The 26,019-nt window shown below is 40.1% G+C and overlaps 1 protein-coding gene across 2 annotated transcripts in view; it reads left to right on the forward strand.

Annotated features, from left to right (window-relative positions):
* POLR3B (RNA polymerase III subunit B) overlaps positions 1 to 26,019 on the forward strand; it is a 110,426-nt gene that overhangs the window by 45,088 nt on the left and 39,319 nt on the right. For both annotated transcript variants that reach the window (XM_028121624.2, XM_028121625.2), the window contains 7 exons: positions 3,941 to 4,102; positions 7,196 to 7,396; positions 9,278 to 9,440; positions 10,634 to 10,787; positions 13,603 to 13,677; positions 14,425 to 14,523; positions 18,692 to 18,819. In XM_028121624.2, coding sequence (XP_027977425.1) covers positions 3,941 to 4,102; positions 7,196 to 7,396; positions 9,278 to 9,440; positions 10,634 to 10,787; positions 13,603 to 13,677; positions 14,425 to 14,523; positions 18,692 to 18,819 — 982 coding nt within the window. The remainder of the gene's footprint in view (positions 1 to 3,940; positions 4,103 to 7,195; positions 7,397 to 9,277; positions 9,441 to 10,633; positions 10,788 to 13,602; positions 13,678 to 14,424; positions 14,524 to 18,691; positions 18,820 to 26,019) is intronic.

Genomic DNA, 26,019 nt, shown 5'->3' on the forward strand with positions numbered 1-26,019 from the left:
TTTAACTGGAGAATGTCAAACTAGTTTCCCAAATATTTGTATGTTGTACTATATAAGAGTTCCCCGTGATCTCCATCCCATGCCTTAGTATCAAACTTTGAACACTTTTGCCTAGTGGGTGTAAAGTGGCATCTCCTTGCGGTATTGATTTGCATTTTTCTTATTGATTTAAAGTTTGTTTTTTTTTAATTCTGGGTTTTGCTGATGGTATCCTCATGGTGTCTTTATGTGTGTGTGTGTGTATATATATATATATTCTATATTTCTCTCTCTGAATTTCTTGTAAACCAGGAATTAAATTCAGAGGCTAGATCGTATTCAAGATCTGTTTTGTTTTTTTTTTGGCTAGACCGCTTCATGGGTTGCATTGTACAGTTGGCTGTTCTATCCTAGATGGAGGAATATGACTGGTTGTATCTACACTTTGTGTCATTGGAATTGATCACTGGGTTTAGGTGTTTGGGGCCCTGATTCATCTATTGTAAAGTTCCCCATCAGCTGTTCTTCTGATGGTTTTAACAGCTGACGATGATTATTCCATTATCCATTGTTTGATTAGGGCATGCAAAATAGTGATACTTTAATTTACTCTTTCTGCTCTTTTTAGCTAGAATTTTCAATAAAGAATATTTTTCATTATCATCTCTTTGGTTACTCTGAGACATAATTTATATGGGAAAGGAAGGGTAAATGCTTGTTAGATTTTTTTTTTTTTTAAACCAGGTTACGGAATACTGATTTAGCTCGCTCGTTTCTTCCACAGATGAAGGGTTTTTTTTTTCCTTTCTATCAACATAAGCTGAGGAGTTTTAACGTTTTTATTTAAATGTTAGAATAAGCATCTCCATTAAAGGAAAAAAGCCTGCTAGTGTTTTTATTGAGATTTTGATTAAATTTATAGAATAATTTGGGTTAGAATTGACATCTAAATAATACTGAGTCTTCTAATCCGTGAACATAGTATATCTCTGCTGTTGAGATTCTCTTTAATGTCTCTCAGTAATGTTTTAAATATAATTTATTTTGGGGGGCACCTGGGTGGCTCAGTCAGTTAAGCGCCTAACTCTTGGTTTTGGCTCAGGTCATGATCTCACGGTCACGAGATAGAGCCCTGCATTGGGCCCCGTGCTCCTCATTGAGTCTGCTTGAGATTCTCTTCTTTCTCCATCTCCCTCTGTCGCGCCCCCTCTCTCTCTCTCTCTCAAATAAATCTTTATAAAAAATTTAAATACAATTTCTTTTTGTATACTAACCTTGTATCTTGCAGGCTTGCTAATAAACTCACTGGTTCTAGTAATTTTTTTTTTTTAAGACTCTTTGGGTTTTCTTATATGGACATACAGTTTATCTGCGAGTAATGACACTTTTACTTCTTCCTTTCCAACATTTATATATTTTCTTTTTCTTGCCATAGTTCACTGAATGGTACCCCCAATACCGTGTTGAATAGAAGTGGTAAGAATGGGCATTCTGTCCTGTTCCCCAATTTTATAAAGCAAAGCTTTCAGTTTCCTGCCCTTCCCTCTGGTTTCCGGTCCCTGCTATGTACCAGTGCAGGATCCTTGACCCAAGAGTGTTTCCTGCTCCTCTCCCAGGGAAAGATGCAGTTTGGCTTCTCTTCCTCCTCCATCTGGCCTTGTACTTTTTCCTGGAATTGGTGGCCAAAGGGTTTGCTGGCCTTCCTCCAGCGGTAGGTTTGCCGTTGCTTATTACTGGATGCAAGGCTTATGGTGGGAGCAGGGGGGCTTTCCAGCCTCAGGGACAGAAGGCTTCTATCCCTCTCTCAGTGCATGTCCCCTTTCCCTGGAACTATGTTGGCAGGAGGGTTTCCTGACGGTTCATCTGAGCAAAAGTCCAGGGAAATAGGTTTTTTTGCTTGTTCCAATGAAAGAACCTTTTTCGGTCTTTTGTTTGACTCCAGTCTTTTGGGAGCACTCCACGGAAAAGAGCTTGTGAGTGCAGATCCTCTTGTGTGTGAGGTTCTGAAGGGTTCTAAGCTTCCATGGTAGCTCACATTTGGCATTTGAGAAGTCCTTAAAATTTTGTCCTATTTCTTCTTCTGCGGCAGACGTCATCTCTGTCATGTGTCCTCTCTCTCCCTAGACGGACTGTCACCCCTTGTATTCAGTTCCCCTGGGTGCCTTTCAATCTTACCTCTCAGCTGGACTCCAGAAATGTATGATTTTCGTAGTTGATTTATCTTTTTTTATTATTAGAGTGGAAGGGATATTGTTTTCTGGCTTTCTGCTTCCTACTGGATGTGGAATTTGCAAATCTTTCTTAAGCCCGCCACTCCCTTTAGATCCTAGCCTTCTTTCCACCTCTGCTGTTCATCTGTTTCATGAAATCAGTCATTAATACTGTCATCCAATAATCTTAGCGTGAGGGCTTAAATACTTTATTTTTTTTTCTAGCATAGGCTGAACTGTCTTGTTTCAAACTTTACTTTGGTCTCTGTTGCCCTTACATCGTTCTCTGCTTATGTAGACTTGTGCCCAGACCACTGGTCTGAGGATTGGTGTGAGTCCGTGGTCCAGTTTTCACTGGTCTGGAGAAGAATGAGCAAGGATGGCTGGTATGAGTTTTATCAAGCAAATTGTATTTACTTTTTTGTGGTTTTCTTCTGAGATTATTTGCTCTGCCATTTTTTGGTGTTAAAATGTCCTTTTGAAAAATGAGATATGATGTCAGAGTAATTGATGGGTATTGTATTATAACCTTGTATTAATATTTCCTTTTTATAAGGAAATATTACACACAGAAAAGTGCCTGAAACATAAATTTCAGCTTACCAAGTTGTTACAAAACAAATACCTTTGTAAATAGCCCTCAGATCGAAAGATGAAATCATTTGAACACTTTAGTAGAAGTCCCCCCCACAACACGCTCCAGACTGATCAAAATCCTCCCCCAGCCTGATTTTTATGGTATTCATGTCCTTGCTTTTCACTAGAGTGTTGCCATAGAATTCAAGTTCAGTTTTGCTGGTTTTGAGCCTTATGTAAATGGAATCATACCATACATATGCTTTTGTGTGTGGCTTCTTTCACTCAATATTATGCTTTTAAAGATCCAGCCATGATCTTGTTCATTTCATTTTATTTTTGTTCATTTTCATTGCTTTATAGTGTTCCATCATTTCAGAGTATGCCACAATTTGTCTAACTAAATATTATTTGTATGGCTTTCAGTTTTTAGCTCATACAAATAATGCTGCTGTGAACATCTTGTATCTGTATACAGATGCACATTTCTGGAGGGCAGTGATTCTCAAGGTGCCCTTCCCCCACCAGCAGCTCTGGCATCTCCTGGGAACTTGTTAGAAATGCAAATTCTTGGACCTATTGAATTAGAAACTGTAGGGGTGGGGCCAGCAATTTGGTTTTAACAATCCTTGATCGTGATTAACATGCATGCTGAAGTTTGAGGAGCTCTGCTGTGGGGATGTACCTAGGGGAGGAAATGAGGGGGCTTAGGGAAGACTAGATTAATGGCGAACTGTCCTCCAAGTAGTTGTGCCAATTTACATTTTTACCAGGGATGTAGGAGAGGTCCAAATGGCACCACATCTTCCGTGTTGTCAGACTTTCTTTTAGTGGTAATTCTCCCCCCCCCCCCTTTTTGGGGTTTTAGTTATTTTTATTTGTAAGATTAAAACTTAGGTCACTGGTCAGTGAAATCTAAAAGTCTGGAAGTGACTGGTCTAAATTAAATGTCTTTGAGTGCAGAAATTGTGTCATCATTTTTTTTGCTCTTATTCCCAATGCCTAGTATGGTGATAAGCACATAGAAAAGTACATACTTATCAAATTGAATTTTAAAATATTTCTTCATTATTAAGCAGTTTCCCCATCTTTTTTTAAAAACAGTTTAGTAAACACCTAAAGTTTATTAAATAGACTAGTAATGCATTCTGAAAGTTCACCATTTTTTTTTATAGCTTTTATCACTACTTTTTGAAGATTTATTCAAAAAATTTAATTCTGAAATGAAGAAGATTGCAGACCAGGTGATTCCTAAGCAAAGAGCAGCTCAGTTTGATGTTGTGAAGCACATGCGTCAGGACCAGATTACCAACGGCATGGTGAATGCCATTTCTACAGTAAGTCTTCAGTCATTTGTTTAGGGTTTTGTGACTTAGTTATATATCTATTCTGTGGAATGGAAGTTTAAAGGACTTGGGGACTCTAGATGGAAATATATATTTAAAGATTGTTTACAAATCATAAATTTTCTACTTTGAAAGACTGTTTAAATGTTAATGTTTACATGTTTAATGTAATACAGTTTAATGTTTAATACAGTTTAAATGTTAATCACTAGGAATTTTGCTGCTATGTAGCTTTATTGCCAAATTATAGTCCTTGTTCTATAAGGCGATAAGAAAACAGATCCTCGGGGCGCCTGGGTGGCTCAGTTGTTAAGCGTCTGCCTTTGGCTCAAGGTCATGATCCCAGGGTCCTGGGATGGAGTCCCACATCGGGCTCCCTGCTCCGCGGGAAGCCTGCTTCTCCCTCTCCCACTCCCCCTACTTGTGTTCCCTCTCTCGCTGTCTCTCTCTCTGTCAAATAGACAAATAAAATCTTTTAAAAAATAAAAAAAAAGAAAACAGATCCTCTTACATAGAGGAAAGATCTTTTTGTTTAACTAGTAATAGCCATTCTTTTAATGGATACTTCCCATTTTTTTCTGTAATAAAACTGACATGGTGCAAGTAGGTTTATTAATAACTTTTGTCCAAAACAATACAAAGTGTTTCATTTCATTGTAGGTTTATTTTCCTCAAAGGGCTATCAGCTGTTCCTCACGTGAGTGATGAATTCAGGCCTGGGCAGCTGCTGTCTGTGCAGGGCCCCTGGCTGTTCATAAAGGGTTATCAGATGGGTTTTGGCTCCCTTTCTTAAAGCATCACGACTATAGGTCTATCTGATGAAGTCTAGTCGTGTTTTGTATGCCAGACATAAAATTGATTTTACAGATGGGATTTCACCCCCACAAAATGGTATGGAATATAACAATGAAAGAATTAATGGCAGACTTGCTGCAGTGAGAGTCTTTAGAAACTAGCCGGTGGGTCTGTGCGGACAGCCCCTGCAGTGACAGCCCCCTCTAACTGGAACTGACCTGGGGCCTTTGTGCCCGTTCTAGGCACATTCAACTCTTGTGACCCAAACGTGTGTGAAAGTAGATCCCCGGATATTTGAGAGAAGCCTCCAAAGGGCACTTGAACACACGTCTGGTAAAATGACTTTTCCTTGCTTCCCGACCCATGGTTTTCAGGTCATGATAGCTTTTTAGAGTAGTTCTTTTGCCCCTTAGTGACACTGCTTTACCTCCTGGAGAAAACTGCTTTCTCAAAAAGTCTGCAGTAGACCTTGTTGCTGGTGGACCCCAGTGCGTCGGCATCCGGGAGAGGATCAGCTTCTAAAATTCTGTGTTACCATTAGTAGCATATTTTCAACAAATAACGTTTTCTTGGAAGAGCAGTTTTAGACTCCTTGTCTGTTCCTCTTCTTTCCCTTTTGTAAGACTCGCGCAGAATACAAGAACAGATCCTCTTGTTGGACATCTTGGCTTTACTCCCCACCTACTTCCTATTTGCCAGCAGCTGCAGCCTTATTTTAGCTCTGTGCAGAATATTTATTTACCTTCCTCGCGCCTACTCTCTGGGCACCAGTCGGTTTACCAAGCTTACTCCCTTTCAGAGCAGAAAAGGAGTTAACTGAAAAAGCAACAGAAGATGTTAACTCGTGAAATAAATGTGTTCGCTCTGTTTCTTTGCTGTGTAATAGACAGTTTCTTCCTAGATTTGACTCTCTTCCATGTTATCGGAAACCTCAAGTTTCTGCAGTGATAGATATTAAATAATAATGATTAAACTTTAGTTTGTGAGGGAACTCCCCCAGAGTCCCATATTTTAATTCAAGCAGATCACCTTATCTCCTTCTGAAACTCAAGCAATTTTTCTCCTATTACAGTTTTTAGCCTGGGATCCGTGAGTCCTCCCTGGAAGTGGGATGTAAAATCTTGTGTTCAAGGGCCTACGTGCATTTTTCCCAAGAGAACAGACATAGCTTTCATCAGAATCTCAAAAGAAAAATGAAGACCCACCATTTAGAAGATGTAATTTTTTCTTTTGAATCAGAGAGATTATTGAATCAGTAATTTTTTTGGACATTTTCTACTTCACTTTTATATGCATACTGTTTTCTACTGTTCATGTTGCCATGAATTGAAAATTTAACCATTCCTAACATTCATCTTTAAATTATCTTTCAGAGTATTTAATGTGTATATTTAAAACAGTATACTCGGTGCATAGGAGATAAAATAAATGTTCAAGATTTATTTCCTATGAATCTATTTTAAGATTGACATGATAGCCACAGAGAATATATAGTATTTCTTCATATAATATATATACAATTTTTAACCTTGATTAAGAAGCCTACAGTTTAGGGGCGCCTGGGTGGCTCAGTCGTTAAGCGTCTGCCTTCGGCTCAGGTCATGATCCCAGGGTCCTGGGATTGAGCCCCGCATCGGGCTCCCTGCTTGGCAGGAAGCCTGCTACTCCCTCTCTCCCTCCCTCTGCTTGTGTTCCCCCTCTCGCTGTGTCTCTCTCTATCAAATAAATAAAATCTTTAAAAAAAAAAAAGCACACAGTTTTTTCATTATCCCTGATACCTGCTATTGGAATCATTTTTGGGGTCATTTTCTATTATATTTTCCTCTAATAAAGACAGATTTTGGAAGACATCCAAATAATAGCATATTATGAAATTATCTCTTTGAGCTTCGAGCTACTTTTACCTTAAAATGTGTGTAGAAATTGCTAGTGTTCTATTAATTAGCTTACTGCTTCCAGTGGAAATCTCTGGTTGAACTGGCTTGTTCAGGATATAATTAGTTCTTCAGAAAGTAAACAGTGTGATGTGATAATGTTGATACATCAAAACGTTCTGACCTGGTTGCTAGACACAGGTGATATTCATGAAAGTGCTAGAAAACCCCAGTGAGTGACCTGGCTCAATTTTCATTTTAATTGTGATATTTTGATTTCTGAATATACATCACGGCTTTAATTTCACAAAGAAATAGTTCCTGTGATGAACCTCTCAGAGTGACTGCAAAGTATCAGGCAATATATGAGCAGATCAGGGGTGGTCTTATGTCTTTTTTTTTCCCCATTCTACAGGGAAATTGGTCTCTAAAGAGATTTAAAATGGACCGCCAGGGTGTGACTCAAGTTCTCTCTCGCTTGTCTTATATATCCGCACTGGGCATGATGACAAGAATCTCTTCTCAGTTTGAAAAAACAAGGAAAGTGAGTGGTCCTCGTTCCCTGCAGCCGTCTCAGTGGGGAATGCTCTGTCCTTCGGACACTCCTGAAGGAGAGGTAAGGTAGCCGCAGAGCCTCAGCTATGTCAGAGGTGACGCCTATTGCTGATGTTCTCCTTCTGCCCCCATTCCTCCAGGCCATATCCGTATTTGGGTCAGCCACTTCTCTGGCAGGGAAATAATTGATGCAGCCTGTCAGGACAACATCCGTGTCATTCGAAAACCAGTACCGACAGAGGCCTTCGATTTAGTATCGCACCTAAATAGAAATATGGTCCCCGTGTTCTTGCTTGTTTAGCCTGTCCCCAAGAATCAAACCATACAACCGTAAGCATGTGAGGGAACATTGATAGACTCCTCACCTTTGTTCATGGGGATCTCTCTCTTTTTTTTTTCCCCACAAAATGCTGGCTATATTTCTAAAAGTGGTGATATATGCAGATTACTGCTGCAGCAACTGTATGGTGTTCACCGGGATTTCCTTTTAAGCGACTCCTTATTTTCCTTGGGTGTACTTAGAGGGCACCAGACTTGTAGTGGCAGCCAACAGGGAGCACAAAACCAGGCAGCTGACAGAGGTTCTGCATCACGGCCCTTTCTCCTTCATGCTGACCGTTGTTGGTGTTCGTTGTCAGCTGTAAACTTCCGGAGGAAGGAACCTTGTTAGGTTCCCATTCTGTCGCGAGCTCCTAGCACAGAGCCTTGTTCACAGTAGAGGCCCCACAGATCTCTGCTGAATGAAGCAGTACGTTTGTTATGACATGTGAAAGATGTAAGTTCCAGAGTGTGGGAATTTGTTATGACTCGGGGGAGGTGAAAATAGAAGTCCATACAGAGTTAAGATTTTTAGAAAATTATCATTCTTCTCCTAATTTATCTTAAACCATATGGAAGTTCACACTAGAAGTATGCAGCTTGTCAGATTTGCATAACTTACACCCCTTGGGCTTTGGAACACTGAATTTCCCAGAGTTTGTTTCAGCTAACCTCCTTGAAGTACCTATTTTGTGCATCACCACAGCAGATGGTTTCAAAGAATCAAAGATAAAATCCTACACGTTACGTGTCTCAACTGTTTTGTTTTCTACTTGCTGTGTTAAATCCTTGTTCATGTTTTGTCTTAGATTGTTCTTTGGTTGTATAAAAATTTAAAAATATTTTCTTTTTCACTTTGAAGTAATTTCAGATGTACACAAAAGTTGCAAAAATAGTAAAAAGAATTTCCATAGTCCCTCATCTAGATTCCCCAAATATGAACATCTTACACGACCGTCACTCAGTTATCAACCTTATGAAATTCACATTGATAACAGGGTTATAATCTATAGATTATAGAATCTATACCTTACTCAAATCTTGCCAGTTACCCCACCAGTGTCTCTTTTCTGGCCCAGGATTACACATTGTTTCCAGTTGCCACATCTCCTTAGTCTCTGAATTGGAGCAGTTCTTCGGTCTTTTCTTTGCCTTTTCTGACCAAGAAGCTTTATAGAGTACTGGGCATTGACTAATTGTTGACTCATTTCTGGCCAGTTGTATATTTTTAGGTACCCAGATCTATCAGTGTTTTCCTTTACTTTTTCTATACAGTGTCATCTTAATGACCATGGCGTTCCGTTGTCGGGGAGTAGCAGCTTATGTAATCAATTTCTTTTTTTGAGGGAGCGTTCATGATGCCGTTCTTATTTGCCATTTCAAATAGCACTTTGCTGAGCATTTCTATGGCGAAATCTATGTTTATATCCTTGTTTATTACCTTAGGATAAATTCTTCTGTGTATACGTTTTTAAGTCTCTGGTATGAATCTCCAGAGTGTCCCCTACAAGGCTGTACTGTTTTTCATTGCCACCAGCAAAGCGGTGAGCTTTTTTCAGATACAAACCCCGTACTTTGTATTACTAATGGCCGTTCTTAGAAATGAGTATCTTTTGTCTTTTAGGCTTGTGGTTTGGTGAAAAACTTGGCCCTTATGACACACATCACAACTGACATGGAAGATGGACCCATTGTTAAATTAGCCAGTAACCTGGGGGTAGAAGATGTGAATTTATTATGTGGGGAAGAGCTCTCTTATCCAAATGTGTTTCTCGTCTTCCTCAATGGTGAGTGTGTTATGGAGACCTGTGGAGCCTGATCAGTCTTTGGGTGGGAAGGTAGAGGGAAGCCGTTATCATCCAGGTGTTTACGGACAAATAAACTTCAATTCTGGGCCCAGAGGGCCTTAAGTTAAAGGTAGAAAAATGGTGACAGAAACCGTTATCCCACTGACCAGGTCCTCAGGGTCTGAGAGGATCCCACTGTCAGAGCCCAAGATCGCATTGCAGAGACTGGCTGCCTTCTGCCCTTTCACAGCTCCAGCTGATCCACAGCAGAAAAGGCTCAATGCGTTATCGTTAAGTTCAAGCTAAATATGTGAGACATTCTGCAAAAACAGTCAGATCAGCCCTGACAGCGAGTTGACTTATATTCAGCCACTCAGTGAGGGATTGTCAACAGGCTGTAGCAAGAGGTCCCTCTCTTTCAGCTCATGCTTCAGTTGCTTCTTTCACCCCCTTCAGAGTCCTCCGGAGCCTCGGCAGCGAGTGTGCCTCATCCTTTGTACTTGGGATTTGGTGGTCTGGGTGCCTGTGCCTTTGCATGTCCTCCAGGCGCTCGTCCTGACCACTCAGCTCCCATGCTCTTCTTCCCTTTCCTCCCGCTCTGGGGGCCTAAGTCGTTCCCTGCACAGGCCGCTGACCAGCAAATAGGGCTGTTCCCTGGCCACCTCCTTCAGTATATCCCAGCAGCTAGCGCTGATAGAGCCCTTACTCTGCACTGTCACCCGGGACCCCTCTGAGTCCTCACGCTGACCCTGGGGCCCAAAGTCCGTCTTCCTCATTTCTCAGATGACAATGACACGAAGAGCAGTTGAAGAGTAGCCATTACTGGGTGCTGCGGAGGGTCAACTCATTTCATCCTCCCATCAGCCCTGTGGAAGTGATTGAACCAGTGTTCGAACCTGGGGGATCTGGACCTCGAGTTTCTGCCCCCAGCCTTGTGCTGACCGGTGAGGAACATGAGGCTAGTTTTTGTGACTCCACCCAGCATGTGGTAGGACTCCCCGTAGACTCAGGTTGTCGGGTGCCATGGCCACTCTCCTGTGTTTCTTTCCTGCAGCCCGTGGCCTGGCTGCCCCGCCGAGTAACAGAGCTTTCAGAGGACGACTCGGGGCTGCTGCTCAGCTTTATTGCGTGGATATTTTCAGTCGAAGCAATCCATTCTTTGTTGCTCTTATCATGTTCTTCTCTCTGCTCAGGTAACATCCTGGGTGTCATTCGAGACCACAGGAAGCTGGTGAATACGTTTCGCCTGATGCGAAGAGCAGGATATATCAATGAGTTCGTTTCCATCTCAACAAATCTCACAGATCGATGTGTCTATATTTCCTCTGATGGAGGAAGGCTGTGCAGGTACAAGTTGCTGAAGAGAGTTCTTAGGTTTACTTCTGAAAGAAATATGCTTGTTTTTGTCTTTGAATCCACTTCCACCTCTTTTGTTGTTGAGAGAAGTTTAATTCAGTTAGCAGACACCTCATGGATATGCATCTGGGTGCTGAGGATTCAAAGATGAATGGGAATCAGTCTCTGCCCTCAGAGAGCTCAGTCCATGGGCAAAGGCAGAGATAATTACTAATAACAGCCAACCATGCTCGTAATAATGCTTGCTAGCCGTTATTTATTATTTCAGTAGATATACCATGTGTAAGGCTTTAACTACATTCAGCTGTGTAAGGGAGGATTACTATTTTTGTTTAACAAATGAGGAACCAGGCGTGAATAACTTACCGAAAGCTAGATAGTGGTGGGGTCTGTTCTTTACTTGACAGTCCTTACAGTTCATTTGACTCCAACAATCATGATCTTACCCACTGTATTCTGTTGCTGTGAGCTGAACTTTAAAGGATGAGTGGGATCGTGTTACCTGGATGAAGGAGGAAAGGAAAGAGGCTGGGGTGGCAAGAATAAAAAACACGGAGGCATGAGCCAGTCATGTTAGACCCAGTGGATGGGCGCCTTCTTGTCATTCAGCACATCTTAAGGTCTTATTCGCAGGTACTGGCCGACAGGTGGGGCACAGAGATGAATATGACAGGGTACCTCGTCTTTGGGGGACATCCAGGGATATCAGCTTGTTTCATAAGCTTCTGTGGTTTTACTGTGGCCGTTCCTTGTGGACCTCAGGTAGGGCTAGGGCCCAAGTTGGTGAGCTAGCAGTGGTTGGAGTGGTGGGCAGAGCTGGGGCTTGGAAGTCTGTCAGAGCTGAGAGCGGACTGCCCTTGTCTGTCCGGCATTCAGCGTCTCCTTCCAGTTAGCCTCCTCACTTTCCTTTGGGAACTGCGCCTCCCCATTGGCAGTCTTCTTGGGACAGTCAGGTGCCCTCTCCTGCTCAGCCAAAGGTCAGAGCCATGACCCTAGCTAGGCCAGTCACAGTCTCTCCTCAGAGAATTTGAATCCCAAATAGAATAACTCAAGGAAGAAGTGGTTGGAGCTGATTCATCCTGACAGCAACACATGCAGGAGACTGCCCGTTATTCCTCCCCTTCTGGATCCTTGGGATCCTTTTCTTTGTGAGGCTGGGCATTTTACCTTTGTTGTTGTTGTTGTTTTTGGATTCTTATCCTTCTAGTAAATTCTTATGCTTTCAGTAAATTCCTTAAAAAAATGTTTTTTTAATTTTTTATTAGTAAATTCCATTTTTGCTTAAATTAGCCAGAATTGGTTTCTGTTCTTTACAACCAAAGGACCCTGGGTGATGACGTACCTCTGTTTGATCCCTGCCTTGCCACATACTGACTTGTGTGGCTCTGACTTTATTACTTTCCATGGCTGAAAAAATGTAAATGACAGCAATACCTCCGTGGGGTTGTCCTGAGAACTAACTGGTAGAAGGTGTGGAAAGTGCCTTGTAGGTGCCAGGCACCTATTAGGTGCTTATTTATAGCTGTTAACATAATCAGTTGGGGGGGGGAAACTAGCATTTTCTTAGGTTACTCTTTCTGGGGATTTTTCTCTTTCATTACATTCAGTATTACGGAATAGTCTAAAAGAAATGAATTCTTTTTTAGAAGTCGTTTTGTAATGGCCTGACATAGATCCAGCAGGACGAACAGGTAGTTTACTGAGTGAGTAGAGGGGAGTGAGGTAGCTGAGTGGGACTGCCCCCTCTCCTGCGTCCGTCTTTGTCCCCGCTTATGGGTCTCTTGGCCCATGAACGAGGGAGCAGTGCTCTCTGCCTCCCTCCCCAGAAGAAGCCAGGATTTCGAGGTAATGTGGATTTCCATGAAAAGTTCACTCAGTTCATTTTTCAGCAACTTGTGTTCCCCTTTTGTAATTGTGCAGCTCTTCTTCTTAACTGTTTAAAAGTGCTCATTAGTCCTCAAATAGTTATTTGGACTTGAGGGTAGAGTGCACAAGTGTCTGGTGGTTGCTCGCTCCTCTCTCTAAGAGCTGCTTATCCAAATAGCAACAGCCCTTGACGTTTCGGGGCCGCATGCCATCCTTTGTGTCGGTGTTTCCTCGTGGTGGCGAGGCCTTCAGCGGCGGATCACCGCTGACAGTTACAGGTTAATCTACCAGAGTGGGGAGACCAAAAGCTCTCTCTACCTCACACCCATTAGCTCACTCAAAATCACAACGTAAAAAAGTTTTATTCTCTGGAAATGTGTAGCTTTAGGTAACCTGCCAGCGTAGCCTAGTGATGTCTGTCCAAAAAGAAGCCACTCTAAACAGCAGATGTCCATCAGACCTTCACTGCAGGACGCCGTTGTCCTCCTCAGGAACCGTTCTCTGCCTGCTGGCTTCCTGGGTCATAGACCACGTATTCCTATGTGAAATCCTACGAAATGTCTTTGGTATTATGCATTTACAACATCTGTTTTAAGAAATAGGACAGTAAAGATTTTGTTTCTAGATCTTACCGAGTATCATTTTTGTGTGGCCTTTCCATTTAAAACCAGGTATTTCCTAAGATACTTGGATATATGTGTGTGCATCCATGTGCATGTGCGCACATACACGCGTGCGCTGGTGTGTGCACGCCTGTGAATGTGTGTGTGAGAGAGAGCAGATAGGACCCTCCACGCTCACACATGCAGAGAATACCTGGGGTCCTCAGGCAGTCCAGGAATCGGTTTGATCACATCCCAGTTTCCCTCATTTCACTATAGTAAACTGACTTGCTGACTTCTTTTGAGCTACTGTGAATTTGTTTGTTTTTTTTTTTCAGACCCTACATAATTGTTAAGAAACAGAAGCCTGCGGTCACAAATAAGCATATGGAAGAACTGGCTCAAGGATACAGGTAGTTGGCCAAAAGCAAAACTTCTCAGTCTCCTTTAAGAGTCATATATAGGATTTAATCAGCAATGACATTATTTGATCTGAGCTTTTAAGAAAAGTATATTTTCATTTTTAGTCTCTTAATTCCTCCCTACCCAGTGTATCAGCCTCTCCTCTCTATGTGAACTTGTCCAGACTTTGTAAAATACTTACCGGTTTGTATCATGCGGATCACAGAGTGTTGGTGTAAATGAGCACACTGTGAAGTAACAAAGGGCTATGTTGATGTGGATGCTGGGCCTCTCATCATAGGGGCTCTTAAAAGTCATAGAAGATATTTTCAGAAGTGGGGACCAGATTAGGGCGCCAGTTAAGCATCTGGTCTTGATTTCTGCTTGGGTCATGATCTCAGGGTTATGAGATCAAGCCCTGCATTGGGCTCTGTGCTTCGCATGGAGCCTGCCTAAGATTCTCTCTCTCCCTCTGCCCCTCCCCACCCCGCCCCGGCTAACACTTTCTCTCTCTCTCTCTCTCTCTCCAAGGAGGGGGGGGGCCAGATTGACGAGTATCACAGATGTTTTTATTTCAATGATTTGCGATTACTCTGTGATCCAAGAGTAACATGTTTCAAGCATCCCAGTGTTTTGATACTTTGTGGGGAGAAAGGTTCTTTGGGTGCAAATGAAAGCCAGTATCCTCCATTATCCCATGTAAAACATTGCAGTAAAAATGCTTATTAGTAATGTACATTTCACCAATATTTTCCCAGGAATTTTGAAGATTTCTTACATGAGAGTCTGGTTGAATATTTAGATGTAAATGAAGAAAATGACTGTAACATCGCACTCTATGAACATACCATTAATAAGTAAGTAGGATCCATAACAACCATGATTAAAACCTGTTCTGATTAAATCACCTTTTCATTTCATCTCTTCTGTTGTGTTGCCTCTTAGTAGGAGCTGTTAGAAGTTTACTGTCCTATAATAAAGCATAACCCATCATTTATCCCAGTGTAGGATTAGCACAAAACTAATAATATGTAGACTTAATTATCTTTTCTATTCATGTTACACTTAGTGTATATTTTTTGAAAGGAATTGCTTCTCTGGTTCTCATATTTGATTACTGTCAAAATTGAACTAATGGATCAGACTATGTAAAGATGTATTTCTCTCTTCTAGAGAGGAGGACATCTGAATTCTTGTTGATATAGGAATTCCATATATTCTGTGTTACAAGGATGTCTCTAAACTTATGTGCAATATAAATAAGAAATGGTAATATGCTCACAGTGTTTCAAGAATAGTAATATTTTTAGAAGCATCTGTTCTATTTGGAATACATTAGAAGACATTTATATAACTTTCTGTCTGATGCGTGTGGCTGGTGGTACTGCTTACCTGAAACTGGAATTTTTGTACTTTTATCGTGAAATAATTAAGGAGCTTAATACTACCATCTGATAACTATTTAGGTCTTGAATCAAGAAAGCACTTTTCTGTTTCCTGCTACCAGATGAAATGTACTGCTTCATTGTTGTCTTATTATAATTTAGTAAACAATGCTTTTCAGTCAAAATCTTTATTCCTTAAAGGTGGGACTCTCTCAAAGTGCTATTTTTATACTCCTGATTTGAAGATTGAGTGAATACAAAGGAGACCGCTTAGGTAGTAACCCTGTGAATGGCAATCTGTCCTGCTTGTTTCTTAGCCAGAAACCAGTCTCAGACTTGACGCCTCTCCTCCTGTTCGCCCACAGCTGGTCCCTTAGCCTATCATGTAGACCCTCAGGGTATACCTCGGGTCTGATCTCTTTCCCTGCCTCCACCTACCGCCCTAGTCTAGGCTGCTTCCATAGCTTGCCTGGGGACTTGCAAAAGGCTCCTGACTCTTTTGCCCTTGTTCCTGTACAGTGTTTTCTTCATAGGTGAAAGTGGTCTTTTCCCTTCTCTTCTCAAACCCCCAGGGCTTTCCCTCTCCCCTGGAAGTCCTTACAGAGGCCTGAAGGTCCTGCACAATCCGCCCACCCCTCCTGGTGCCTGCAGCATCATCCTCCTCTCCTCCCTCACTCTCCTTAAGCACACTGGCCTCTTCCTCACACCTCAAGCCTGCTTCCGCCTCAGCACCTTTGCCCTGACTTTTTGCTCACCTGGGACACTCACCTCCTTTGCCCTGGCTGTTTGCTCGCCTGGGACACTCACCTCCGTCATCACGCACTCCTTCACCTCCTCCAGGTCTTCCTTAGTTGTCACCTTCTCAGTGCCTCTTCCTGATGACCCCATTTAGAATAGATACCCCTCCTCTTGGGGCGCCTGGGTGGCTCAGTCGTTAAGCGTCTGCCTTCAGCTCAGGTCATGATCCCAGGGTCCTGGGATCAAGCCCCGCATCGGCCTCCCTGCTCCGTGGGAAGCCTGCTTCTCCCTCTCCCACTCCCCCTGCTTGTGTTCCCTCTCGCACTGTGTCTCTCTCTGTCAAATAAATAAATAAAATCTTAAAAAAAAAAAAAGAATAGATAGCCCTCCTCTGGGCACTCACTCCTCTTCACTGCTTTATTTTTCTACCTTACAATAAAATCTATAAAATGTCTCTTATTGATTTATCTGTATTATTTCTCCACTAGAAGCTTCACAAAAGCAGGGATTTTTCTCTGTCTTGTTCACTGTAATATAGGAATGCAACCATTAGTATCAGTAGCACCCAGTCACCAAGCTGACCCATATATCATTTTGGCTTATTTTAAAAATAGGAAAAATTTGGTATTCTGTAATTCATACTTGTGACATTTTTTTTCAGCGTAGACATGTATGAAGTAAAAAGACTCAATCCCCTTCTTTCCCCATCCCACCAAACCAGCCTCCAGATATAATCATTGCCAGTAGTTTAATGTATACTCTTTTAGATTTTTTTCTAAGTGAATACAAGCATACATACGTGGTCTCAAGGCAACATATTTAAATTATCTTCATTTTTAAACTTAGCATCATTATCAATTTTATCATTCTAGGCACTTTTCTATATTAGTGTATGCTTGTATGTTTATATAAATATATTACTTTAATTTCTTTATATTACATTGACTACACATAGTTGATTTAACCTGTTGATGAATATTTAGGGTGTTTTCCAGTTTTTCCACTGTTGCAAACAACAGGTTACTGAGTCTTAATTTGAGCTAAATTTAACACCCCTATACACGTTGAATAGAAAGTCTTCTATTTCCTGCAGGACAAAAGATTATGGTGGTTATAATTTTGAATAATAGTATTCCTTTTTGTTTCATAAAAATCAAAATCCAGAGCATTTAGACTTTGAATAATTATTAGATAACACATGATCTTCTGTATATTTTTGTTACAAAAAAAGAAGAAACTTAGGTCTGTACCTTCATTTTTCAGCTTGCTTCAACCTGTATATCTGAAAAAGTAGTTTTTGTTTACATGGGGAAATTGGCCCATATTATCAAACTGGCCAATATTTGAACAAAACAGTACATTTTAAAAATCTGTTTTACTCTAGGACATAAAATGTCACTATAAGCTGTTTCTCTTTAAAAAAAAATAAAACCTAGGGCCCGTTCCCTCTCTGCTGACAAAGACTTAACATGTCTGAGAGAGTTGGGGTTCTGCTAGGTTATGAGGTCAAAACTATGTTCTTCAAACCAAGAGCTGCATGGAAAGCATCCTCTTTAACCAAACTAGGGACATAATTCACGTGTGTATTGAAGGAAAAAAAAAAAAGTCCGATGGATTAGTGGGAGATCTTTTGCCATGTGTATTGCAACTAATTTTCCTCGGTGGTTTGGGTTATCTTGGAAATCACTTGTCTTCACAGTACTGTAAGCCATTGAAATTACTGAATCTATGCCTCACAACTACTTGAGGACGGAATAGAGGGTCAGCAGAGTCCACAGACCCTGCATGTAATGTCTTCCTTCCAGCAAGATCCAGAAACAGTCTGGCTTCTCTTTCCCTTTAAAATACCTGAGTTGCTGTATCAGTTAGCCAAAACAGGGATTTTTACAAAAATATATTACAAAAGCAGCCAAGATTCTAACACCTACTAGATAAAGTCTTACTTTATATCCGGTTCCTACAGCTGAGCTGTCCAAGAAAAATACCATGCAAACCCATATATCTAAGTTTCCCAGTAGCCAACTGAAAAAATAAAAAAGAACCAGATGAAGTTAATCTTAATAATTTTATTTAACCCACTCTATCTAAAATATTGTCATGTCATTATGCAATCAATATAAAAATACTGAGATTTTTTTTTTTTTCCTATACGGCTTCAAAGCACATCTCAGTTTGAAGGCTAAATGTTTACTGGAAATACCTGATCTGATCGTAACATTTACAGTTGAAAAAGTAGATTCACAAGTATAAGTTGTTACAAACATAAAGGTTTTGAATAACTGAACTGAGTTATTTGAGTTTTAAAATATAATTAAGTAAAATTAAAAATTCAGTTCCTCAGGCATGCTAATCTAAGTGGAAAGTGCTGAACAGCCACATTTAGCTGGTGGCTATGGTATTGGTCCCCTCAGGTCTATGGTAACTATTCTTAAATGGGGTATATTCTTCTCTAAAATGGTAATGCAGCTTTGTCATTGATACAATTTGGAGAAGTGAGGAAAAAGCCCACTCATCCACTGGTACTGCATTTGGATATAGCCCAGTAATTTCTTTACAATTATTAGTTATTGTTGTTAGTATGTAATAATGTTTTATTTTTTTACCTGGGCATTCTATACCATCTCCCTTCTCTTGTATTTCTATAAGTAATAAGTTTCTATTACTGAAGGAAACAATTTGTTTTACTATATTTTATTTAAGTAGGTTTTTTTAATCAGTTTTACTAGCATCAAATTTTATTCTTGAGGTTTTGTATGAATTATATTTTATATATAAATTTTTATATAAAATTATATATTTTATTTACGTCCTTTGGGGACCTTTGTGATGATATTTTTTTACTACCTTTAAGAGGGATTTATTCTAGTCCTTGGTGTCTAAGATGTCTGTTCTTAATTGACAGAGATACCACCCACTTGGAGATTGAGCCCTTCACTCTTCTTGGTGTTTGTGCTGGCCTCATCCCATACCCTCATCATAACCAGTCCCCAAGAAACACATATCAGTGTGCCATGGGGAAACAAGCCATGGGTAAGATTTCCTTCTTGAACTTGGTTCTCAATTCTTGGATAAAAGACTTCAATCTTTATTCTTACTTCACTAGTATTGAATGTTTGGCTAAGTCAGGCATTGCTGGTACCTGAGTGTTACTAACCTCAGAGGGCTTGCGGGTGCCCCTGCCATGTCTACAGTGTCAACAAAAATAGAGAAAACCTCTCTGAACTTATTTCTTTGACCAAACAAGGGGATATATAATAAATGTCACAGAATGATGAGGGGGTAAATGGAGAAAAGCTCTATAAAGTATAAGTTGTGAACCAGGAGAAATGGAAGAAAGCACGGAAAAACACAAGTTTGAGGGAAGAGTGGGAAAAGGAATAGAGCTGCAGATGCACAGTGTGTATTAGAAGGTGATCGTGACGGTCTGGGTGACAGTCATTGAACACATCACATCCTTGCAGTTGCTCCTGTAGCTTCTGAAACATGTCAGCCAGTTTCCGAATTCCTTTTCCTTCCTTCCTTCTCTTTTAGCTTTTATCCATCCCTAGCACTTGCGGAGCATCACAGATAGACCAGATGGTGGGCTGGCCCCTGAAAATGGAGGGGAGAGAAAGAGCCCTGTCCTCAAGGAGTTCACAGTCTAGTGGGAGAGCCCAACAAGTACAACCGTAACTGAATGTGTTTGATAAATGCTGTCGTGGACCGACAGCTAGAATCTTAGGGAAGGAGAGCAGAGAGGTCACTTGAGATTAGAGAGTAGGTTGTTTCTGAAGAATAGAACTGAACGACTTCTTGAAAGACCCTGAGTATTTTTCACAGGCGTAGAAATAGAAGCGAGCATTGCGTGGGGATCTTGGTGCTTTGGTCTGGCTGTTTAACATAATATAGGAATAGTGTGTACTGGAGAGGTGCCGTAGATTAAGGAATTTGGGTTTTATCTGGAAGGTGATACAGAGAGGATACCAGCCCCCCCCAAAAAAGTTTTGCTTATAAACTTTTTTTGAAATGTTTTTAAAAATCATTTAAGTCCTAGTAAGTTTAATTTATTTTCATATATGTCTATGATATCAGTATGACTTGTCATTTCTGGTTTAAAGTATGCTACAGGGAGCTTCATGAAGAAACCAAAAGGTTTTTGAGTTGCGTTTGGGTATCGTCCAGAATGCATTTAGCTTCTCCGTTACCAGCGATCAGGTGTAATTGACCATAGCTTGACAATTTCTTTTCGAGTTTTTATATTGCCCTTTTGGTTGGCAAAACATGTCCTGCAACCATTTACCTGAATGATGTAATGCCTGGACAGTTCAGAATAATTCCCAGTGGGAAAATCCAAACAGTGGCTCATCAATTTCGCCTTTCCCATTCATCCTCAGCAGCAGTGTAGGCTGATTTCCCGCATGTGCTTGTGACTTGCTAACAAGTTGAAATATACAGTACTGAATCCTGTGTGTCATGAAAGGACTATCACTTCTATTGGGTTTACCAAACCATTTTGTTTCATGATGTGAATCCTGGCTGAAACAATACACCTTTTGTGTAGAACCTCCAGCAGAATTAACGGAAGACTAATCACTTCATCGCTAACGCCACTCTTTGGTTGTGTTTGAAGATTAAAACAGAAAGGGCTACGAATCTATCTCCACTTGGTGAATCTTCTTCTTTTTTTTTTTTTAAATAAAGAAGTGACTTGAAGGAAAGAAATCATATTTTTATTTTTGTAATTCCTCTCCCTACCAAAAAAAAAAAAAAGTCTTTATTTTGTGACTATGAGTATCTGAAACGTTTGGTTAGTTACCACACACAGTTAAGCAGGATCAGTGTGTACAGAAAGCCAATTCAGTGTCTGTAGAGTTCTTTTGTAGTTTTCTGTGTGAAGGTTTTTTTTCTCGTTTTGTTTTGAGTGTCATTTGCAATTCATTGTCTGTGTTTTCTGAGGTTGGTGTATTCAGCTGCTCTGACCCTGGGTCCTGCACATTTAGCTCCTTGGATACAATCCTCTGACGTTACTGCTGACGCTAGGAAGACAAAAGCCACTGAATATCTTAAGTAATAAAAAAAAGGCTTTGTTACTGTTTGTTATTATAAAACACCTGACTGGAAAGAAAAGCATCGAGATAAAAGTACATTCAAAGTTGGCACATTACATGACCACGTTTCTCTTTGGACACTCAAATAGCTGCAGAAGTACCAAGCAAGGTCTATATGAAAAATCACAAAAGGAACAAGGCCGGCAGAGGGAGAAAACCCACAGCAGAAACCCAGGTCTGTAAAGCAGACCTAGCACTTTGAGTTGGACTTCTCTGAGTCATTTTAATTCCTTGCAGTCTTGGCTAAAGGCACGCTATCCCATTTTAAGTATGAGCCATTGCTGAAGACTACCTCTCAGAGATTCTGTATGAATGGCCTGAAGTAATATTTTAGTTGCTGTTCATCCATTAGTCCATGTGGAAAGTGGAGTTAAAGCACTACACATTCTTGCCAGCCTGGAAGATTTGCTCTCTACTTTTCACGACCAACCGTCCACCCCCAGTCAAGAGTGACGAAATGAGAGCAAGTCATTTTTCTATCCCTACAAAGGAGACCAAGATGAGCTGAAAGCGCAGAGACTGATAAGCCTCACCTTTCATAAGAGAGAGCGCACTTTAGTAAACATAAAACACCAGCAGAGGTGTTTCTTAAATCTGATTAATAAAGTGCAGGTTTCTGCATTCTGTCTTACTGCGCTACTGAGAAGCACCTGACCTTCGATGGATACGGCTCTGTTGTGACAAGGTCCAGAGGAAGAAGCCAGGTAGACGTGGATGGAAGTGGCTGGGTCTCCAGGTCACTCAGTACTGCAAGTAAAAGCTGTGTATTGGAGCTGCATTGTATGTGCTCCCTGGCACCAGACGCCAAGTCCGCATGAGTCATGCTTTCATATCCTGTCCATTTTATTAGTTGGCAATCCTCTAGTGGAACACTTTCTCCTGGTTAAAAGGATCTTTCAGTCACTATCAGCTCAGTTAATGAATATGTATCACATACCTCTCCTAGCCACGGCCTCTTCCCAACCCGCCTTCACCTCCAAATTGCTGGGACTTTTTTTTTCTAAGCTCAGGAAGTAATACAGCTTCTGTTTCTGTTTTTGTTTTCAATAGATTCTGGTCAAAGCAGGTAGTTCCTTCTCTTATACTCCCTACTTTATAATAGGATGGGATGTTCTAGAAATAGCCTAGAAGATTTTGAGATCTTAAAAACATAATATACAAAGATCCTCATAAAATTTTGTTTCACTCTACATCTTCCATTTCATTCAACTTTCTGTTTGAATTTTTTTTTTAGAAGATTTATTCTTTATCCTTTTGGTAGATACAAATTGAAAAGAAGTGTTGGCCAAATTATCCCTGGCAATTATATTTTAGAATTTCACTGTTGGTTAAAAAAAAAAAAATTAAAATCATTGTAGCTATTTCAGATGTAAGATGATATGACATTTCCTGAGTCTAGAAAGTTAATAATGAATATTTATGGAGATAAAATTACACTGTAGTTCAGTATATAGGGTTTGAATTGGAGGCAGAATGGGTTATAGTGCAGGGCCAAGGGGTGTATGTTTGTTACTACTAGTGTCGTTAATAGTATTGTTAATGTTGCCACTTATTGACTACTCAAATCATTTATACACATTTCTTTTAATCATCACAATAACCCTGTCATAGAATACGTACCTTTTTTGTTTCTGACAAGGAGACAGAATCCCACTTTGGTTGAGTAACTTAAAAAAGGTTACATTCTGTCTTCTGTGCAAGGCATAATGTGACTATCTATAAAACTTATAAAATTCTTCTCAATGGAAACTAACTTTTTTCCTCACTTTTTCTCCCTCACTGTGGATCAAGACCTACTAAGTGTCAGTGAGGATGTGGAGCAGCTAAAAATCATGTGCCTTCCCTGCTAGACTGTAGAATATAAGCACTTTGAGGACAGGGCTAGGTCTGTGTTATTTATTACTGTGTCCTTGGTGCCTAGCAGAGTGTTAGCTCAGTAGGTTCAGTAAAGTACTTAATGTTTCAACAACAAATTAATCAATCTCTGGGCACATTAAAGTTGTTAAGAAATCAGGTGCATATTTTTGAAAAGAATCTTTGAAAAGAACTAAGTTGGAAAGCTTAATACAACTTGATTTTTTTTTTAATTTTTTATTGTTATGTTAATCACCATATATTACATCATTTGTTTTGGTGTAGTGTTCCATGATTCATTGTTTGTTCATAACACCCAGTGCTCCATGCAGAATGTGCCCTCTTTAATACCCATCACCAGGTTAACCCATCCCCCTACCCTCCTCCCCTCTAGAACCCTCAGTTTGTTTTTCAGAGTCCATCATCTCTCCTGATTCGTCCCCCCCTCTGACTTACTCCCCTTCATTCTTCCTCGGCTGCTATCATAATACAACTTGATTTTAAGATTTACTATAAAGACTGTAACGAAGACAGTAAGATACTGACATAAGGGTAGATACGTAGATCAGTGGAACAGAATCAGGAATCCAGAAGTAGACCCACATTTCTGTGGGCATTATATTTTCAATGAGTGTGTCAGGACATTTCCAGGGGAAAGGAAAATCTCTTCAACAAAATAAAATGTATGTATGTGTATCTGTATAGAAATGAGCATCAACTCCTACGTCATAACCATACAAAAAACTAACACAAAATGAATCATACTCAGAATGTAAGTGCTAAACCCATAAAATGTGTAAAAAGAAACATAGGCAAAAGTCTTCATGAGCTTGAGTGACCTAAGTAAGATGTCTTAGAACTCAAAAAGCACAGGCTATGAAAAAGGAAAAAAAAAATTAATAATATAGACTTCCTCAAAATTAAACTTTTATTCTTCAAAAGACACTATTAAGAATATGAAAGACCTTAATCCACAGAATGGGAGCAAGTATTTGCAATATATACATCTGATAAAGGATTTGAGTCTGGTACATATAAAGAACTCTTCCATGATAAGACTACTCCGTTTAAAGACAGCAGCAATCAAAACCAGACACTTCACAAAGAGTAATAAGAATGACCCGTAAGCTCAAGAAACTCTGTTCAATGTTATTAGTTGTCAGGTAAATGTAAATTAAAACTGAGATACCACCACCTGCTCGACAGAACAACTGAAATGGAAAAGGTAGACATACTAACTGTCAGTGAGGAGATGGAGCAGCTAAAAAGCATGTTCACTCCTGGCACAAACGTAAAAGGTCTACTACTTTGGAAAATTCTTAAGCAGTTTTTTAGGTCAACCGTACCATTACCAAACCACCCAGAAATTCCAATCCTGTGTATTTACCCAAGAGAAGTGAACACACAAAGTCTTCTGAGTGAACGTTCATAGCAGCTTTATTCACAAGTGCCCCAAACGAAACAATTCAAATATCCATCAGCAGGTGAATGGGTAAACAAACCGTATAAACATGTGGTGCAATAGTTCTCAGCAACAGCAAAGAATGAACTACGATACAACCACCTGGATGGATCTCAGAAGTATTATGCCGAATGAAAAAAGTGGCACGATAGTCCATACTGCAGGATTCCATTTATATAAAATGCTAGAAAATGCAAACTGTAACGATAAACAGAGCTGTGGTTGCCTCGGGTCAGGAACAGAGGGAGGGATCTTTTGGGAGTGTCAGAAATGTTCTGGATCTTGATTGTGGTGGTGGTTTTATGAAGGAATAAATCTGTCAGAACTCATCAATACGTACACTTTAAATGGGTGAATTTTATTGTATTTAATAATGTTATTAAATTTTAAAAAATTGGGCAAAGGAAGACAGAAAAAATAGTTAAATGCATAGAACTTCGTCTTCTTTTTTCAGTATATATTTCCTAAGCTATTCCTAAGCTGTATGTATGCTTACTAACCTTTTTTCATCCCACCTTAAAATAAAAAACTTCCTCACTCTTTTAACCTACATGGACATACCTTGCTGTGCCATCCTGTGGCTTTTTAAGAAAGTTATGATCAAGAAAATATGATTTTGTAAGAAAGATCATGTCCTGGGTAGTAAGGAAATGAGTCAGTAGTTACAACACTGAAGACTGCAGTTAGAGCAAAATTGGACAGTGGAGGGAGAGCCCTGCTTACAGATACTCTCATCACATTAGTTATTACGTATGTGCAATGCCCTTTTTAAGGAAGCTGAAAATAGTAAGAAGCAACCTAGTTTGAGCACGCGCTTCACCCAGACTAGGTGAATGTCACTCATGACATTTTCTCAAAAAAAGCTTGCTTATTGGCAAAATAGTCATTCAGGATTTTTATAAAAACTATGGGGTGTGATAGCATTTTGGAGTTTTGTAATAGAGAAGTCATAGCTTATAAATCATGTTTTCACCAACACACCTGTCAAGACTGCTAAAAACCTATATCCACATGTACTCCTACGAGTTCTTTAAAAAGTCTTTGAAGAAAATTTCTAATGAGATCATAAGCACCAAACATTTGCTGAGCCATTTTGCTGTTCATCCATACAGTGGTCAGTTCAGTTGTGATGCCCGAGAATTGCGTTCTGGGCCTGGTAGCACAATTTATAGCGGGATCCAGTCTCTTTCACCATTGTTCAGAGGTGCAGCCATGAATGCTTCCCTGCTGCATAATAATGCTTGTCTCAGGTTTCAGAAGCCGTGTTTGGCAGCCTGGTGGGACATTGCCTGAACCCTTGTCTCAAGCTGGGTGAAGTATACAATTGGAACTGAAATCTTGACATAAATTTTAAATGACTTCATATAGAAGGACAAACTTATTGTCAGTGAACTTTACCACGATCCAGGCAACAGTGATTTTCTTTCTAAAACAGTAAGTGATCTGTTACCAGGTGGTCCTGCCCAGTTTATTAGTTGGCACCAAAATAACATAAATTAATTGGCAGTATATTATAGTGTAAACTCAAGAAAAAGTTCATGATAAATTTGCTGAGATTTAAGTACAAACATATACTGTCATAAAAAGTATAATGCAGTTCAGTTTCATTTACTGACATTTACTGAGCATCTGTAGTGGGCCCCCCACTGTACTAGGTGTTCATACCCTACAGATTTCATTTTTTCTTTGAGTAGTAATTGTCAAGGAGTACCATATCATTTTTGCTGCCTGAATAGGTTATTTTCATCCCTGAATTGAAATTATGACATGAATATGAGAGATGAAGGAAATAAATATTGAGTTTTGGTATCTGCTCATCTTAGAGCT

This window comes from Eumetopias jubatus, unplaced genomic scaffold (genome assembly GCF_037043125.1).
Source record: "Eumetopias jubatus isolate StellerSeaLion01/CBP00866 unplaced genomic scaffold, mEumJub1_p1.0 scaffold_8, whole genome shotgun sequence".
NCBI lineage: Eukaryota > Metazoa > Chordata > Mammalia > Carnivora > Otariidae > Eumetopias > Eumetopias jubatus.